Genomic DNA, 14,133 nt, shown 5'->3' with positions numbered 1-14,133 from the left:
TCGCTTATTCCAAGCTTTCGGCTTGTTCGTGGGAAATTCAATGCATGTAATTCCTAATTACATGTTTTCCTAAGATTAAATTACAGAAATTCACAGACCGACATGGTAAATTTTAATAATCGGATCGAATTAAATCTTTTCTTTTGAAAATAGTTTTGCACCCATTATTTAAAAATAATAATTGTTAATTCTATGTAGTTTGGTATTGTACCTTAAAATTTTGGCGGAAAAAATGTTGTGTCGCATTATTGAAAATGTAAGTCCCGTTTGTGTACACTTTTATTAAATTGTTGGGTTTTTCTCTGTAAATTTTAAAGAATTTTGGTAGTAATCTATTTTATATTGCAAATTAAGCCGATTTTTCTGCTTTTTGAACAACATGCCCAGTGCAACGAAGACCCAGAAACATGAAGAGCTAGGCACTTTGAAGACGCTGGCATTTTTGGGGTGACACTAAAACGCTGAATGGGCGGGACGGGCGCGAGATGGCGGGACGTCGTGAAAATCGCTGAATATCGGGTTAAATTGCTGACGGTTAGTGCTATTAAGGTTGGGATAAGGTTTTATGATAGAAAATCATTAAAAATAATCCCCCCGGATACCTTCCGCGACCGAGCGAAACATTCAGCGGCCGAGGGAGACTTCCCGCCCAAGCATTTTTGCTGAATGTCAGGAAACAGCTGAATAAGTTTTAGGCAGGGACATTTTTTGATTCACATACTTTTACAAAACCTCAACCCAACCCTAATAGCACTAACCGTCAACAATTTACCCGATATTTAACGGTTTCCGCGACGTCCCGCCCATTCAGCGTTTTAGTGTCACCCCATTTTTGTTCCCTTTAAAGTTTAAAGTATAATTGTGTGCAGAAAAAATGTCGAATTTCAAAACAGGTAGGTACACTTACTTTATTTAAAGTTCTAGATTGTTTTATTTAAATATGTTCCGTCCAGAATTTTTAGAAGAACATTTAAATAATTTTTCGTAAATATTTAACACAATAACTGAACGCAACAACATAATCCTACGCTTTTTTACTTTAGATGCGAAACTTTTATTTGAAGGTAAATTACCCCGGATGCAATAATGCGTTAACTGGCGCATGTTCTGTTCTGTTGTTAGCAAATATTAGCTTATGACCAACCTCGTCGCGTTACCAGTTTGACCAGGTCAATTGTGTGCTTAAGCAGTAGCTATGTGGTTGCAGTTCGGTTTATTAGTCTAAACGTCATGTGCCTAAAATCAGTAACCTAAATTCGCTACAACTTTTTGGTATTACATGTTAAAAACGTGCCTCATACATTGAAATGACATTAGTTACCGATCAATGTTTTTTCCGTGTTTTAATAAGAATGACTTACTACAGTTAGAATGTATTTTGATCCTGAATCGTTTAACAGAGTAAGCGTTCATTGTAGAGTTGAAAGCAAGGTGGAATTGTCGTGGTAATTTAATTAATGACAGTCTAGACCTGCTCACTAACTTGGTAAAAGACTGGCTTGGTGTCACTGTCAAACCAATAATGCTATACAACAGTACCATTGGTCAAACGAATGCAAAACGACATTTGTGAAAGATAGTGCAATATTACTCAATTCAGAGTGTTTGAAGTGTACTAACTCTGACCAAAATTCGTTTTTTACTTGCTGGTTTTTATTGGTTTGAAACAGAACTCCTGGTAAACCGTTGAAAAACTACACTGACCTGTTGCCATGCCTACCAATGACGACAATAACTTTATTTCCCAATCGATACATGCACCCCTTCACCAGGAAGTTTCGATTGTTCCCGATGACATGACACACATCAAGTGGCAAAGAAAATTATTGACCGGAATCGAAATAAAGAGGCAAGTTTAGTTTCCTTAAGAGATCATGTCAAGATACCTAATGCTAAGAACTTGGCGTAAATAGTTGGTGAAAAGGTGGTTTGCCTGGCGCTGACTCCGACTTAGATATTAGTAAAGGGTTTAAAGTAGCGTTCTTTTTGTTTTGGTATTTTCTTCGCAATGTTGTGCTGCGGTTTTAGGGTTTTCTCGTTACCAAAGTTGTCGAAATCTAATAGCAACTTGAAACTTCTCTTCATGATCTCTTCCCGGCTGCTTTTTAGTCTTTAAACCTCTCACAGTACATCACACTCACTGTTTTGTGAGATCCAGTCACAAAGCGCTTTAGCTGTTGCGCGTTCACCCATTGTCCACCAATTGTGCCTTTTGTGCATCATAAGGTTTTAACGTTGGGCAGCTATTCCCAACTTGGTGATTGTTTTAGTGCCATTGCGACCCTATGTTATGTTCTTTCTCCAAACGAAACGAACTCATTTACCATCAGTCGTCACAGGCCAATTTTTAGGATTGGGATGAAACTTTCCTACTTGCCGACATTGGAATTTTGTTGGAGCAATTTAAGAGATGGCAAAGGGAACTTCCTCGCGTTCACCCCTTCTACGCAGTGAAGGCAAACGCGTTGCACCCGATTATCAGTACTTTAGCCGCTTTGGGATGTGGATATGACAGTGCGAGCAAGGTACAACATACATAAAATATTTCCTGATGGTTACTTTTGTAGGTCTCGTGTCTTGCCTAAAACAGTTCAGACCAAAAAACGGACTGTTGTGTTTCAAAGTTTGTAAAATGCTAGACAACCTGTATGAAGATGCTGAACCGTCAGTTTTTAACAGCATTTAGGTTTGTATTAATAGATTTTTGGTTTTTAATCAGAACAAGGTGTTGGCGTCATTCGCGCGATGCGCTATAGACATTTTAATAAATCGCAAGAGAGCAGAAAAATTAATAGTGCCTGCGACCCCTAAAAAAAGGGTGCCCTACCTCTTTTTGTTGTTTATCCTTGAGCAGATATTTTTTTTCTAAATCACACGAATCCCGTGCATTAAAAAAATTCTTTTTTACGTATGTTTACCGCCAAGCACGTACAATTAATTTTGACTGATAACCTCTTCGCAAAAACGCCTCAAGCGGCCCCAGTTTGGTAAACTATAGTTATAACGAATTTGCATTTTCACATAATCTTCACGTAAATGTGGTTTCATTTTAATTCAGAACGAAATCTCACTTGTTCTTAAATGCGGAGTCAGCCCTGATGACATCATATACGCCCACCCCTGTAAGTTTGCGTCACATATTACGTATGCACGAAACAATGACGTCAGAATGATGACGTTTGACAACGAGGAGGAACTGAAGAAAGTGAAGAAGTTATTTCCTGAGGCAAGGTGAGAAATATATTTAGAGTTATTCAAGATTCGAAGGTCACTGCACACCTGACACAAACATTAGAATAAAAATGCGAAAGCGACACATTTTAATTCTAAGTTGAAACAAAAGTTTCGGCATTAGCTCACAATGTCTTCCCTAGCTTTTCTACTTCTACGCTTTTAACCGGAGATTTGCAGGGTGTATTAAAACCTGACTTATTGGTCCAAATGCTAGGTGCACCAAATAAAACTGTTTAGTTTAAAGCAGTGGTTCCCAACCTGGGGTCCGCGGACCAACAAAATTTATGAAAGGGGTCCGTGACCACAAAAAGGTTGGGAAACACTAGTTTACCGTGAAAAAGTTATTTCCTGCGGTGAAAAATATATTTTGTTATGTTTTTAAGGTTCAAGGCTCACTGAACATCACACAATGATTTTCGGATAAATAGGAAAGGAGCAAATTTAACTTTAAACGTTTCGGCATTTGCTCAGTCCTATTTTGGCCACCGCCTTACAACTTCTACGCTTTTAACCGGAGATTTGTAGGCAGACCCAGTATTCAAACCCGACTTAGGCCCGAATGCTAGATGCACCATATAAAGCTGGTAGTTTGTTCGACTGTCGTGTGTTTGACCCGCTTAATAGCTTCTGCACATCCAACGACAAAGTTGCATGTGGGCCCAGTGTTTAACCCCAATTACTAGGTGTACTGAAATATACTATTAAAATTGTTTGACAGATTGGCCTATGTAGACCTCTGCATTCCAGCTTTCTGTTTAATCTCATGCATCCATTGCATAGGTTGGTTCTTCGCATCGAAACTGACGACTCTGAAGCCAGAACTCACTTCAAGGGGAAGTTTGGGGCTTCCGTATCAGAAGGAAAAAAGCTGATCGAATTGGCGAAATTCGAGAACATGGAAATTATTGGAATAAGGTACGGTACCCAAAGAGCTATGCCGTACCACTTTACTTAAGTCAGTGGTTCTCGACTCGTTTCAGGCCTTGGACCACTGGCCCAGTAAAACTAATATCATGGACCATTTCATGTTTGAGCAACATTAAAGTAAACATACACAACAACCACTTGGGGTCATCATATTTTAAAACAGATTTTCAAGAAGTGAGATACAATTATTAACAGCTAACATTTTGAAACTCTTTTAACATGTAATATGCAATCATCTCTAGTTTACCACCACACTTAGTGGACGTCCTGTGGACCACCCAAAAAGTTATCATGGACCACTAGTTGAGAACCACTGACTTAATTGGTTCTAAATCTCATACGAATCGCGTACCACCTGACAACTTTTTTTTATCGCTGCATACCACTTAAAATCATCAACCCTGTTTGAATGGATAGAGCAAGACAAAGCATTTTCTCGACCTGGTTAGCATATTTAGTAATTTCATAAGAATCTCCAAAACACGGGTTTCATCCACACCAGGGCTGATCAGTTGCGTCGGTTGATTTGCAATGTTAGATCCGACTTAACTTAGGTATGACAGAAAACTACTCTTGTACCACCTGAAACGTTTTGGCTTACCATTAGTGATACGCGTACCACAGTTCGAGAACCACTGCTTTACTAACAATAATTTATATCACATCTATGATTGTAAATTCAGGCATATCATATGACCTCGAGATTATTTGATTTCTATTGCAACGTATACGATTTCTATTGCAGTTTCCACGTGGGAAGCGGGTGTCCAAGCGTCAATTCGTTTCGTAAAGCGATCGAAGACTCCAAAACATTGTTCGATTTCGCTCGCGACGTCGGTTTTCGATTCTCGCTACTCGATATCGGTGGGGGATTCCCCGGTACCGAGGAACACGAAACGATCAGTCCATTCGAGAAGGTGGTTATAATTATTAAGAAGTAAAAATAACTGTGGACTTTAAAGTTATTATTGGATAAAGCGTAAAAATTCGTGGTCTTTATAGAACACAGACATTAAGAAGGCAAACGTGCCAAACATATTAGATTATCGGTTTGTGTCTGTGGTTTAAACACTTGTTTAATACATGTATTCCTAAAAAGCAGCCAAAATCGGCGTGTGGCTGCATAAATGGCCCATAGTTTTGTTACTCCTATAGTTTAGACTTAGGCCATTGGTTCGATAATCACCGCCAGACAAATTTAAACACAGTTTGGCACTTTTACGAATTACCTACTTAGAGAACTGTACTTATTGGCTTGGCACAAAGCTGTATTTGTTTGTCAAAACTTTTTCTAAAAGGTCGCATAAATGTATTTTGCAGTTCCAACTTTCAATTTCTCGTTTCAACAATGTTATAAACAATAAATGAAACCAAATCGAAAAATTAGAACAGGGCAGTGAGATATTTTGTTCTTCATTAGGGCTCCTGTTTTTGTAAAAGGTTGTCGACCCCTGGTTTAAGACATCACTACATTAGCTAAAGTTAGGTTTCAAGTAAATTAGCAGTTGAAATTAGTTCCCGACTTGTTTTTCGCGACCCTACCCTTGTCTGAAATACTAGACCTGTACAGCATGACATCACGACATCGTCTTAAACCGACATCAGTGATCAGAAAGGCATTGGACGAACATTTTCCCGCCGGAAGCGGTGTAAGAATAATTGCGGAACCCGGAAGGTACTTACCCGGACCTGCGATTGAACTTGTTACAAACATTTTTGCCAAAACGACCACGAAAGGTGAGGTCCTGTTCGTGATCGAATACCGTTTGAGATTAGTGTTTTGCAATGCCTTTTCATGGTTCATGTTATCAGCAGGGCTGCCAAAGCTTGGGTTTTGCCCCAAGATCTTGGGTTTTTACTTGACGTCTTGGGTTCTTGGGTTTTATTTTGAAAACTATAGCAATTCTTGGGTTTTGAGTCTTATTGATGAAATAGATATATGTAAGAACTATTTTAACGAGAAAAGTTTTTCGGGTAGCTGCACTGTTTGGGCCCTTTTATCATCTCTTTTATTTTTTCTCTATTCTAGACCTTAATTCTTTCTAGATAAGTATACAGTGAAAGCAATCGTTACTCTTAAAAATGCAAATAGATCAATGTTCGTTAAACATAAAAACTGCGAACCATCAAAGAAGTTTTAAAGCTTTTAAATATACTGTAGACATTACTAATTTTATGAAAAAGAAAACAGATGATGATCATCAAACAGCCAAGAGTGAACTGGCGATTGCTGCATATTTTATTGAACATAATATTCCCTTTGCTCGCATTGACCATTTCCTACCAAAAGTTTGTAAAGTTGCATTTCCGGACTGTAAATTGTCAAATATTTGTCAATGAAACGAGTAAATTTCCTAATTAATTGCATTTCTAACCATATTTTGCATCCTTGGGTTTTCATTTAAATTCTTGGGTTATTTTGCTGTGAGTCTTGGGTTTTGTTGAAATTCTCATTGGCAGCCCTGATTTTCATCCACGAAAACATTGTTTTATTTTAACCTTTTTTTAAAGATACAAAAACAATAGGCCTTTTAGGAGTTCACAACTTAAGGATATGGCCTTAATTGTTTTTAAAGAAGATTTTTCGGTTATTGCCTATTTGTTTTTTGTCCGTTTTGTAGACAACCATGTTTTATTTTATTTTTGCAGATCGAGTTTGCTACGGCGTTGGTGAAAGTGTGTACAACAGTCTTACTCCTGTTCTAATGGAAGGCTTTCATTTTCATCCACAGCTGTTAGAAGTGAGTCCTGCTGTATATGGGGACGAACATCCTTTTATTTTACCATAACTAAGGGTAAATTGTGAAGAATCTTACCCCCAAACATACTGATGTCGACAATAACTTTGAATTCAGCGATAATGATTACGTATATTGGTTTATAAATCAATCTAGTAGTGATGGGACGAGTACCCGTTACTCGGTTCGGTCAGCACGAAAGTGGAAAACACTTTTTCGCTATCACGTGGTGATTACATTTTTCGGCATGTGCGTGTGCACGCCTGTATCCCGACCATGGCAGATAAATTAGCCAGTGATATACAACTAAGTACAACACTGTACTTAAGTACTCGGTAATCGTACTCGGTACTCGGTATCGAAGGTATATACACGTGGTACAAGTACTCGGTATCGGTACTCGCTTCAAAACCTGGTATCGTCTCATCACTACAATTTAGTGTTTTCGAAAATCAAGCGTGTACCACTTTACACATTGAGTCATTTGACGTAACACAAGTTCTTAGGCCAACCAGGGTGCCTCTGACGTCATTGTGAAGTCATTACAGATGCCCGAAGTTGACGTAGGCGATTGGATCACGTGGAAAGGTGACATATGTAACTGTGACGTAACATTCAGTATAAGAATGGCTTTTGTTTTACGTCAGATGTTGGGGGATATTCTGCTTTCACAAGATTGGGTTGTCATGGTTTCACGACGTATAAAGCTTGTTATTACATCACAGAAACCAAGTTGTAAGTATATAATACTTGTCAGGCAACAGTTATTCAGTGGTTCTTAACCTGAGGGTAATTACTGTCAAAGGAAAAAAATTAACAGATTTTATGAAGTAGTGCTTTATCGATTTTTTTGATTCTGTTGCTTCATATATTAGGTGATATTGTCTGTTTAAAAATATAACATCAAATTTATTTGGTTCTTCTCAGGGTAACTATTATAATAAAGATTAAAAACCGTTGCAATAATTCTTGTGTGAAGCAACTGTGTTTTATCAACCACTACCACTACATGTAGATTCAACCATGATTTTGTGAAAAATGCAGAACGGAATTACACAGTTTGCGTGCTCATCCTCATTTGCTCCCACCAACAAGGAACGGCATCTAGAGTTGCTGAAGTCATTATTTAAATCTGCTTGTTTTGTTTCAGAAAAATTGTGGACAGTTTTGCATTCAGGATGTTCGTTGAGTAATTTATTTCATCCGTTTTATTCGCGCAGAATCAAATATACTGTGACAATTATCATACGATGATTTATTTTTGTTTTTTTGTATTTTTGAAGTGTTTTAAGGCAACAGAACTGCTTGGATGCCAACATCGGAAAGCTTTTATAGCGTATTACTTGCATTTATTTACACAACGCAATGCAGGTTTGAAAAGTGTATAGTCAATTCAATTTTACGTCGGTTTGTAACAAAAAATAGTCCGAACACCAAATATAAAGACTGTGTAAGCCTAGCCTATATCATAAGGTTCACAAGTTAATAGTTATAGTAGAAAAAAAAACGACAGCTCTGTAACTATATAAACAAGACACTGATTTTATCAAAAACAAGTAATCAAGCGCTGTTAAAAAAATATTACGTCCTAAGTTGGTTAACTTCATGGCATAGACATAAGTTTGTTAAGATATTTTGGGTTTTGCAAGTTTCAAATTGGAATACTATCAGTTAGCTCGAGAGCAAGGTAATTGTGTTGAAAGTTAAAGTTCGCCATTCTTTTGTTTTCGGGCTTTGCCATTGTTCGAGGTGCCAACCGTATTGTTCTTCCTTGTGGCCTGTTATTGTTGTTGGTTGAAAGGTTTCGCAGCTGACCTTTGAACTCACGCGTCACCGAAGAACAGCGGCAAATTTAAATACTTGCTCAACTATAAAGCTTTACTGCAGTATTGTGATCGTTTATTATAGGACAAAAACTTCTATTTATCTTTATAAAATATCTATAATATTGCAATATATCTTGAAATATGAAAAAGCGACGTCTCCAGGGAAAGTTATTTGACAATAACAAAGCAAAATCAAGGTAAGAAGGTACAATATATACAAAGTTAATTACCGTATTGTTTTAAATTTTAACGTAGTTTAGTTCACACGTTAGCAAAATACTTCCACATTTAAAGGAGTGTCAATATTTAAGAGATAATTTGCATATTTCAGTCTTAGATTTTAAATGTGTTGTATATCTTGTTTATGGGGTAAACCCTGCCGATTTTAGCCAGCTTATTGCTTTGTTGAGTCCTTATACTGTATAAAGTGACACTAAATTGATTATGTATACCTTTATGACCCTGTTCTTACAAAAATTGAGTAGTTTATTCGTGTAACAGTTTCTTGTAAAAACAGGTTGATTGTCATGCATAATTCTTGCTCAACACGAGTTATTTTTTGGCTCTCAATTGAGCTCGAAACAATAATATTAAATGCTGCTTTTAAAATTGTAATTGAACTTTTTTCTGGCTTAACCTTTATTTTGCTAAAATAAACGTCATGTTTGTTGCTGTTTTGTGGCAAGTTAAATGTTAAACAAATGGTCATACAAGTTAGTCGTGGTTGCTAGCCAGTCTGCAGAGTGTGGCAGCTGCATGCACGATTAAAAAAAAAACATTTTTTGCACGCGAAAATTTTGCACCAAAGGCATTTAATTGGGCTGTCTTGACCTCTTTTACTTGCTTTGCGCCTGCTGAAATTGCTCTTACGGGCCATGCATGCGCGCACACTGGACATGTAGTTCTTGCACCCACGAGATCTCGTCGGGAACTGCCATGTTTTGCAGACTGGGTTTCTAAGCTACTTTACTGACAATCATGTTTGTTGCAGAAGTTCCATGCATTCAAAGAGAAAGCAACTTTTTGTGGACACTACAGAATCCCAGAAACAATCCATATTTGCATGGCTTTTTTCTTGGATTGCTGCATTATTTACATTTCGCCGGTCACATACAGACCATAGCAAAGACTTAAAGCAATTAGGAGATCGTTTGGAAACACTAGAAGCATCAATCTTGAAGTTAACGAAGCAAGTTAATAAGCTACAAAGACAAGTCAGCCGTGGAAACCAACATAACATCGCCACTACAAGTTCAATTCCACCTCCTCCGCCACCCATTGGTATCCCTGCACCACCCCCTCCTGCTTTTAAACCCATCCAATCCAACCAAGTATCATCTACAACTGTTAAAGCAAAGGTAAAGGACTTTGAACGCTTCTGTTGTGTTTAAACCATGTTTTATTGTCTGGCACAATGTGTTAAGACATCGTAAAAAGTAACTAATTACATGCTTTACTATTTAAGCACTTCGGCAAATGCCCATGCCATCATCAGGGATACATAGGTTATGTCATCATTAAAAATGGTATACTTAACAAACTTTTCGGCAGGTTATTGTACCATTAACAGTGAAAAATATAATAGTTTTCACATTTTGTAGATTAAAAAACAGGGAATATCTTTGCTGGATCTACAAAATGTCAAATTGAAGAAAAGGCAATCTTCAGAAACTAGCTCAGAAGCTGTAAGTTGTTGCATTTATTATTTCTTGTCTTTCTAAACTTAGAATCAATCATTATTGTGCAGTGTTTTTGTTACGTTTTTACATGCTTGCGTTTAATTCCCTTTTCCTTTGTTTATCGTGCAGTGTCCTATAAGCATTCAGTGTTATTTAGCCTGATAAAGGCGGCCTGTATAGGAAGTCGAAATGGGGAATAAAAATACAATTGCCAAAACAGCTCTATAAACTTGTTAGAATCAATTGATTGAATGTATCTAAACCAGGGGTGTCTAACCCGTGGCCCGCGGGCCACATGTGGCCCGCAGGAAGGTTTTGCGTGGCCCGCGTGGTATTTTTTGAAATGACTCATATTGGCAACTTAATCGCCTACGTAATTTATGGCGAACTTTCATTCCGAAAAATTGGCATTTATTGTTTGCTTTATTCCTTTGTTAATAGAGTAGTAATACAAAACTGTTCAAGTTACATTTATTGCGTCACAATGCGCATTGTTACGTCACAATCTGACTCGTGCTTCAAGAGTCAGTCAGTGATGTTTATTGGTTCATTGAGATACATGTGGTATCAGAGACTCGCATAAAACGCATTTAGCAGTAAAATATCTTCCGCACTCTGCGGTGATATAGATTATGCCAAACACGAAACAAAAAGCAAGTAACGCTAACAGAATTTTCCAAGAAAGGTTGACATGTGACTTTAAATTCCCTGTAAGATCAGTAATTTTTGACAACCATATGGAAAAATCGCTTTGCATTGCTACATCGTCCATCTCACCGAATATTGCCAAACTTGTTAGAGAAAGAACAGTGCCAAACTTCACATTGAAATGTCGACGTGTGGGAAAAGCTTTGTTGACTTAACTATATCTTGGTGTATTTATTGTTCTGATAACTGTAAACGAGGATAATACACATTTCTAAGATTAGAATTCGATGTGAGGATTTAAATTAGAAATTACAAGACAGCTATTTCTGAGATTCCAAATTAGCAGTAACACTATAGTGGCCCGCGCAATCATTCGTAAACCGCATGTGGCCCTTTGGCCAAAAAGGTTGGACACCCCTGATCTAAACCTTCTTGTCCTTCCACATCGAAAATGTTTGAGCTGAAAAATCATTTGTCGATGTTTTTTAGAAATCTTCATCGAAGCTGCAACTGGTCACTTTAAAAGATTTGCAAAATGTTAAGTTGAAAAGACGCACTACTGAACCTGATGTAAAGAAAAAAAGCTTTCAATCACCCAAAGCAACTACTAAAGTGAAGGTATATATAAGGGTAAAAACTTATTACATTTTATAACTGATCCAAAGATATATTCACTTGAAGGAGACAATAGTTAAGTTGAAACAGTAAGATATTTTACCAGCATACGACCTTGTGTTTGCTTTAAGTAGTAAAAACTTTTTTAACCATATTTAATACTTTCTAAATGAAACCAAGTATATTATCTGTTGTGGTGTACAACATTGTTGTTGCACCATCTTTGTTAGCCTCTTTGTTTGATATTATTTGAATAACACTGTTTTTTATACAATGCTTTAACAGTCGTTGAGGAAAACCAATATTGTGCGAAGTCCGGGTGGAACGCCGATGGTTCCCCGAAGTCAAGAACAAACAACGGGAGAAGGATTGACTCCAGCTTTCACTAAAGCATTACGACGGAAGTTTCAGGTATGAAAGCATTAACTAATCATCAGCTACAGACAGTGTAAACTATTTCAACTTACAGGGCAGGGACCGGTAACCTTTCTGGCGACGCATGCCAATTTACTTGTTACTTCCATGTATTAATGACCTCGCGTGCCAATCTTTTTTTAAATAATTGCGGTTCGTGCCAGCAGATATCAATAATAAAGAGAAAGCAGAGTGTTTTGTGAATGTAAGGCTGTATTTTAAGACAATACCATGATAAAAACTAAACAAGCAGTGTAACAGGTTAAAATATAAACACGCAAATCTGTTAGCGTGCCATGAAAAACCACCTCGCGTGCCAACCTTGACACGCAGGTCAGGGGTTACCAAAACCCTGTTATAGGGTCTCACAGCCAATGTCTTGTCACAAGATGCACTGATGAGACCCTATAGTTCGAAATAGCGTGCACTGTATGTGGTTGTATTTGGTAAATTTTACAAACATATGTATAAATGGAATGCTGCACATTGGGATGTAAATATTCCCAGTGATCAAGTGCTATTAGGCAGTACTACATAGGCTGTACATGTAGTACATAGTATATGAGCATTTTGTGTACATTGGAAATTATAGAGTACTCCAAACAAACTTCCTAGTGTATGTGTAACATTTCTCTTTTCTAATTTAGTCGATCCAGATTTCACCACAGGAGAAAAGCCCAAGTCAGTGGAGGTGTTAACAGTGGGCAACTTATTAAGTCTCAGCAGGGACTCTACAACATCTTCCACCTACTAGTGTACTACTGTTATTACAGACAAGTATATGTGATCCCGGGACTGCTCAGAGTTGGTGGCTAAACTAATAATAATAACATGCAAATAGCAGTGTTTCCCAACATGGGGCCATCATGTCTTGCTTACACACATTTATCTTTTCGTTTTCCTCTTTCATTGATGTCACATAAGACGCAAAAATTTTTGGAGTAGAATGTTGGCAAAAATGCTTGGGAAACTCTGCTTTGAAATGAATTAGTTTTCCTGCTTCATACAATTTTAACATTTCTATCACTACCGAATTTTACTACCAGAAATTTTTTACATTCGTTGCAGTTTTAGTCTTGTCTTTTACATTATTATGAAGCCACTGCATTTACGAATTCATTTTGCACTTTAAAGCATTACAAGTGAAAACACTGACAATCACTGCCTCCAATTTCCTCATTATTGTGTAGAGTTTGTTATAATTCCGTCCACCTACTAAACCGTTTACTGCATGGTCTTCCTATTGGCTTGCAATATCGTTTGGCTATTTAAGTGTTTTTCCCTAACATTGCAATACAATCACTAAGTGTGCAGTGCTGGTTTTAGTTTTATTATGTAGTTAATCCATTAAGCTTTGACCAGATTTTAAAGCTGTTTTGGCCCGACACCATTATGTTCGCACTGTATAGCAATGCCATAAATATACCTACACTAATTTGTCTTAGAATTACTATTTGCAAGCATAAGTATTAGTTACCAGTGGCGCTAAGGCGAAAATAGAAAAGATAATATGGAGGCAGTGTTTAGAACAGCGTTTTTTTCAGTCACTAGTCCACAAGCTCGTTTAAATTTGCGATCGTCTCACGATATACAAACATATTTTTAGTACCACAATATAGTTTTCATTACTTCATTGCAAGTAGCTAATAGGCTTAATAAAATTTAGGGTTATGTGTTTCCCCGTTACCTATCGTTCCAAAGCAAAACTAACACCCTAAAACAGGGGTGGGCAACCTTTGTTACTGTAGGGCCAATTATAAATGTCAAAATTGGGTCGTGGGCCGCACATGTGTACGACACAAAGCGATTTTGATTTGTTGCTTATCAAGAATGCTTAACTACAAGTATAATTCGTATTTGATTCTAGCCACATTTTGCCAGATCGCAGAAAACTAGCATCAGGCGCATTAATCAGCTCAAAAATATGTAATAATTGGACTCGTTTGCCAGTACCTTTGAAATCCAAGCGTCTCTGCGGGCCGCACAAGCTTTAATGAAGGGCCGCAGGTTGCCCATCCCTGCCCTAAAATGTAACGCTTGTGTTGATGAACG

At 37.5% G+C, this 14,133-nt stretch overlaps 3 protein-coding genes across 3 annotated transcripts; all 3 read left to right on the top strand.

The window, feature by feature from the left end:
* The first annotated feature begins 1,371 nt into the window (after nt 1-1,371).
* LOC145219973 (ornithine decarboxylase-like) lies at nt 1,372-7,041 on the top strand. Its single transcript, XM_080087268.1, has 7 exons — nt 1,372-1,401; nt 2,352-2,525; nt 3,059-3,231; nt 4,015-4,149; nt 4,907-5,098; nt 5,732-5,898; nt 6,811-7,041. The coding sequence occupies exons 1-7, from the start codon at nt 1,372-1,374 to the stop codon at nt 6,948-6,950; spliced, it is 1,011 nt and encodes a 336-aa protein (XP_079943394.1). The 3' UTR covers nt 6,951-7,041.
* A 371-nt stretch (nt 7,042-7,412) lies between these two features.
* On the top strand, nt 7,413-8,147 carry LOC145217470 (uncharacterized). Its single transcript, XM_080084743.1, has 3 exons — nt 7,413-7,487; nt 7,547-7,634; nt 8,050-8,147. The coding sequence occupies exons 1-3, from the start codon at nt 7,448-7,450 to the stop codon at nt 8,090-8,092; spliced, it is 171 nt and encodes a 56-aa protein (XP_079940869.1). The 5' UTR covers nt 7,413-7,447; the 3' UTR covers nt 8,093-8,147.
* Nucleotides 8,148-8,755: 608 nt separating this feature from the next.
* On the top strand, nt 8,756-13,520 carry LOC145217468 (uncharacterized). The gene is made up of 6 exons (XM_080084741.1): nt 8,756-8,922; nt 9,717-10,083; nt 10,327-10,410; nt 11,542-11,670; nt 11,953-12,078; nt 12,729-13,520. Exons 1-6 carry the CDS (start codon nt 8,867-8,869, stop codon nt 12,777-12,779), a joined length of 813 nt encoding a protein of 270 aa, XP_079940867.1. The 5' UTR covers nt 8,756-8,866; the 3' UTR covers nt 12,780-13,520.
* The last annotated feature ends 613 nt before the right edge of the window (nt 13,521-14,133 follow it).

Source organism: Phallusia mammillata, chromosome 3 (assembly GCF_965637545.1).
Source record: "Phallusia mammillata chromosome 3, kaPhaMamm4.hap1.1, whole genome shotgun sequence".
NCBI classification, from domain to species: Eukaryota; Metazoa; Chordata; class Ascidiacea; order Phlebobranchia; family Ascidiidae; genus Phallusia; species Phallusia mammillata.
Note: the sequence above shows the minus strand (reverse complement) of the source record. Positions and strands in the feature narration are given on the sequence as shown.

Bases quoted from the DNA above. Each gene is read 5' to 3' on its own strand.
- LOC145217470 (XM_080084743.1), top strand. From the start codon at position 7,448: ATGCCCGAAGTTGACGTAGGCGATTGGATCACGTGGAAAG. The intron at 7,488-7,546 runs GTGACATATGTA...GTTTTACGTCAG, and splicing joins CGATTGGATCACGTGGAAAG to ATGTTGGGGGATATTCTGCT. The intron at 7,635-8,049 runs GTAAGTATATAA...GTTTTGTTTCAG, and splicing joins TACATCACAGAAACCAAGTT to AAAAATTGTGGACAGTTTTG.
- LOC145219973 (XM_080087268.1), top strand. From the start codon at position 1,372: ATGTATTTTGATCCTGAATCGTTTAACAGA. The intron at 3,232-4,014 runs GTGAGAAATATA...TCCATTGCATAG, and splicing joins AAGTTATTTCCTGAGGCAAG to GTTGGTTCTTCGCATCGAAA. The intron at 4,150-4,906 runs GTACGGTACCCA...TTTCTATTGCAG, and splicing joins ATGGAAATTATTGGAATAAG to TTTCCACGTGGGAAGCGGGT.
- LOC145217468 (XM_080084741.1), top strand. From the start codon at position 8,867: ATGAAAAAGCGACGTCTCCAGGGAAAGTTATTTGACAATAACAAAGCA. The intron at 8,923-9,716 runs GTAAGAAGGTAC...TGTTTGTTGCAG, and splicing joins AATAACAAAGCAAAATCAAG to AAGTTCCATGCATTCAAAGA. The intron at 12,079-12,728 runs GTATGAAAGCAT...TTTCTAATTTAG, and splicing joins CATTACGACGGAAGTTTCAG to TCGATCCAGATTTCACCACA.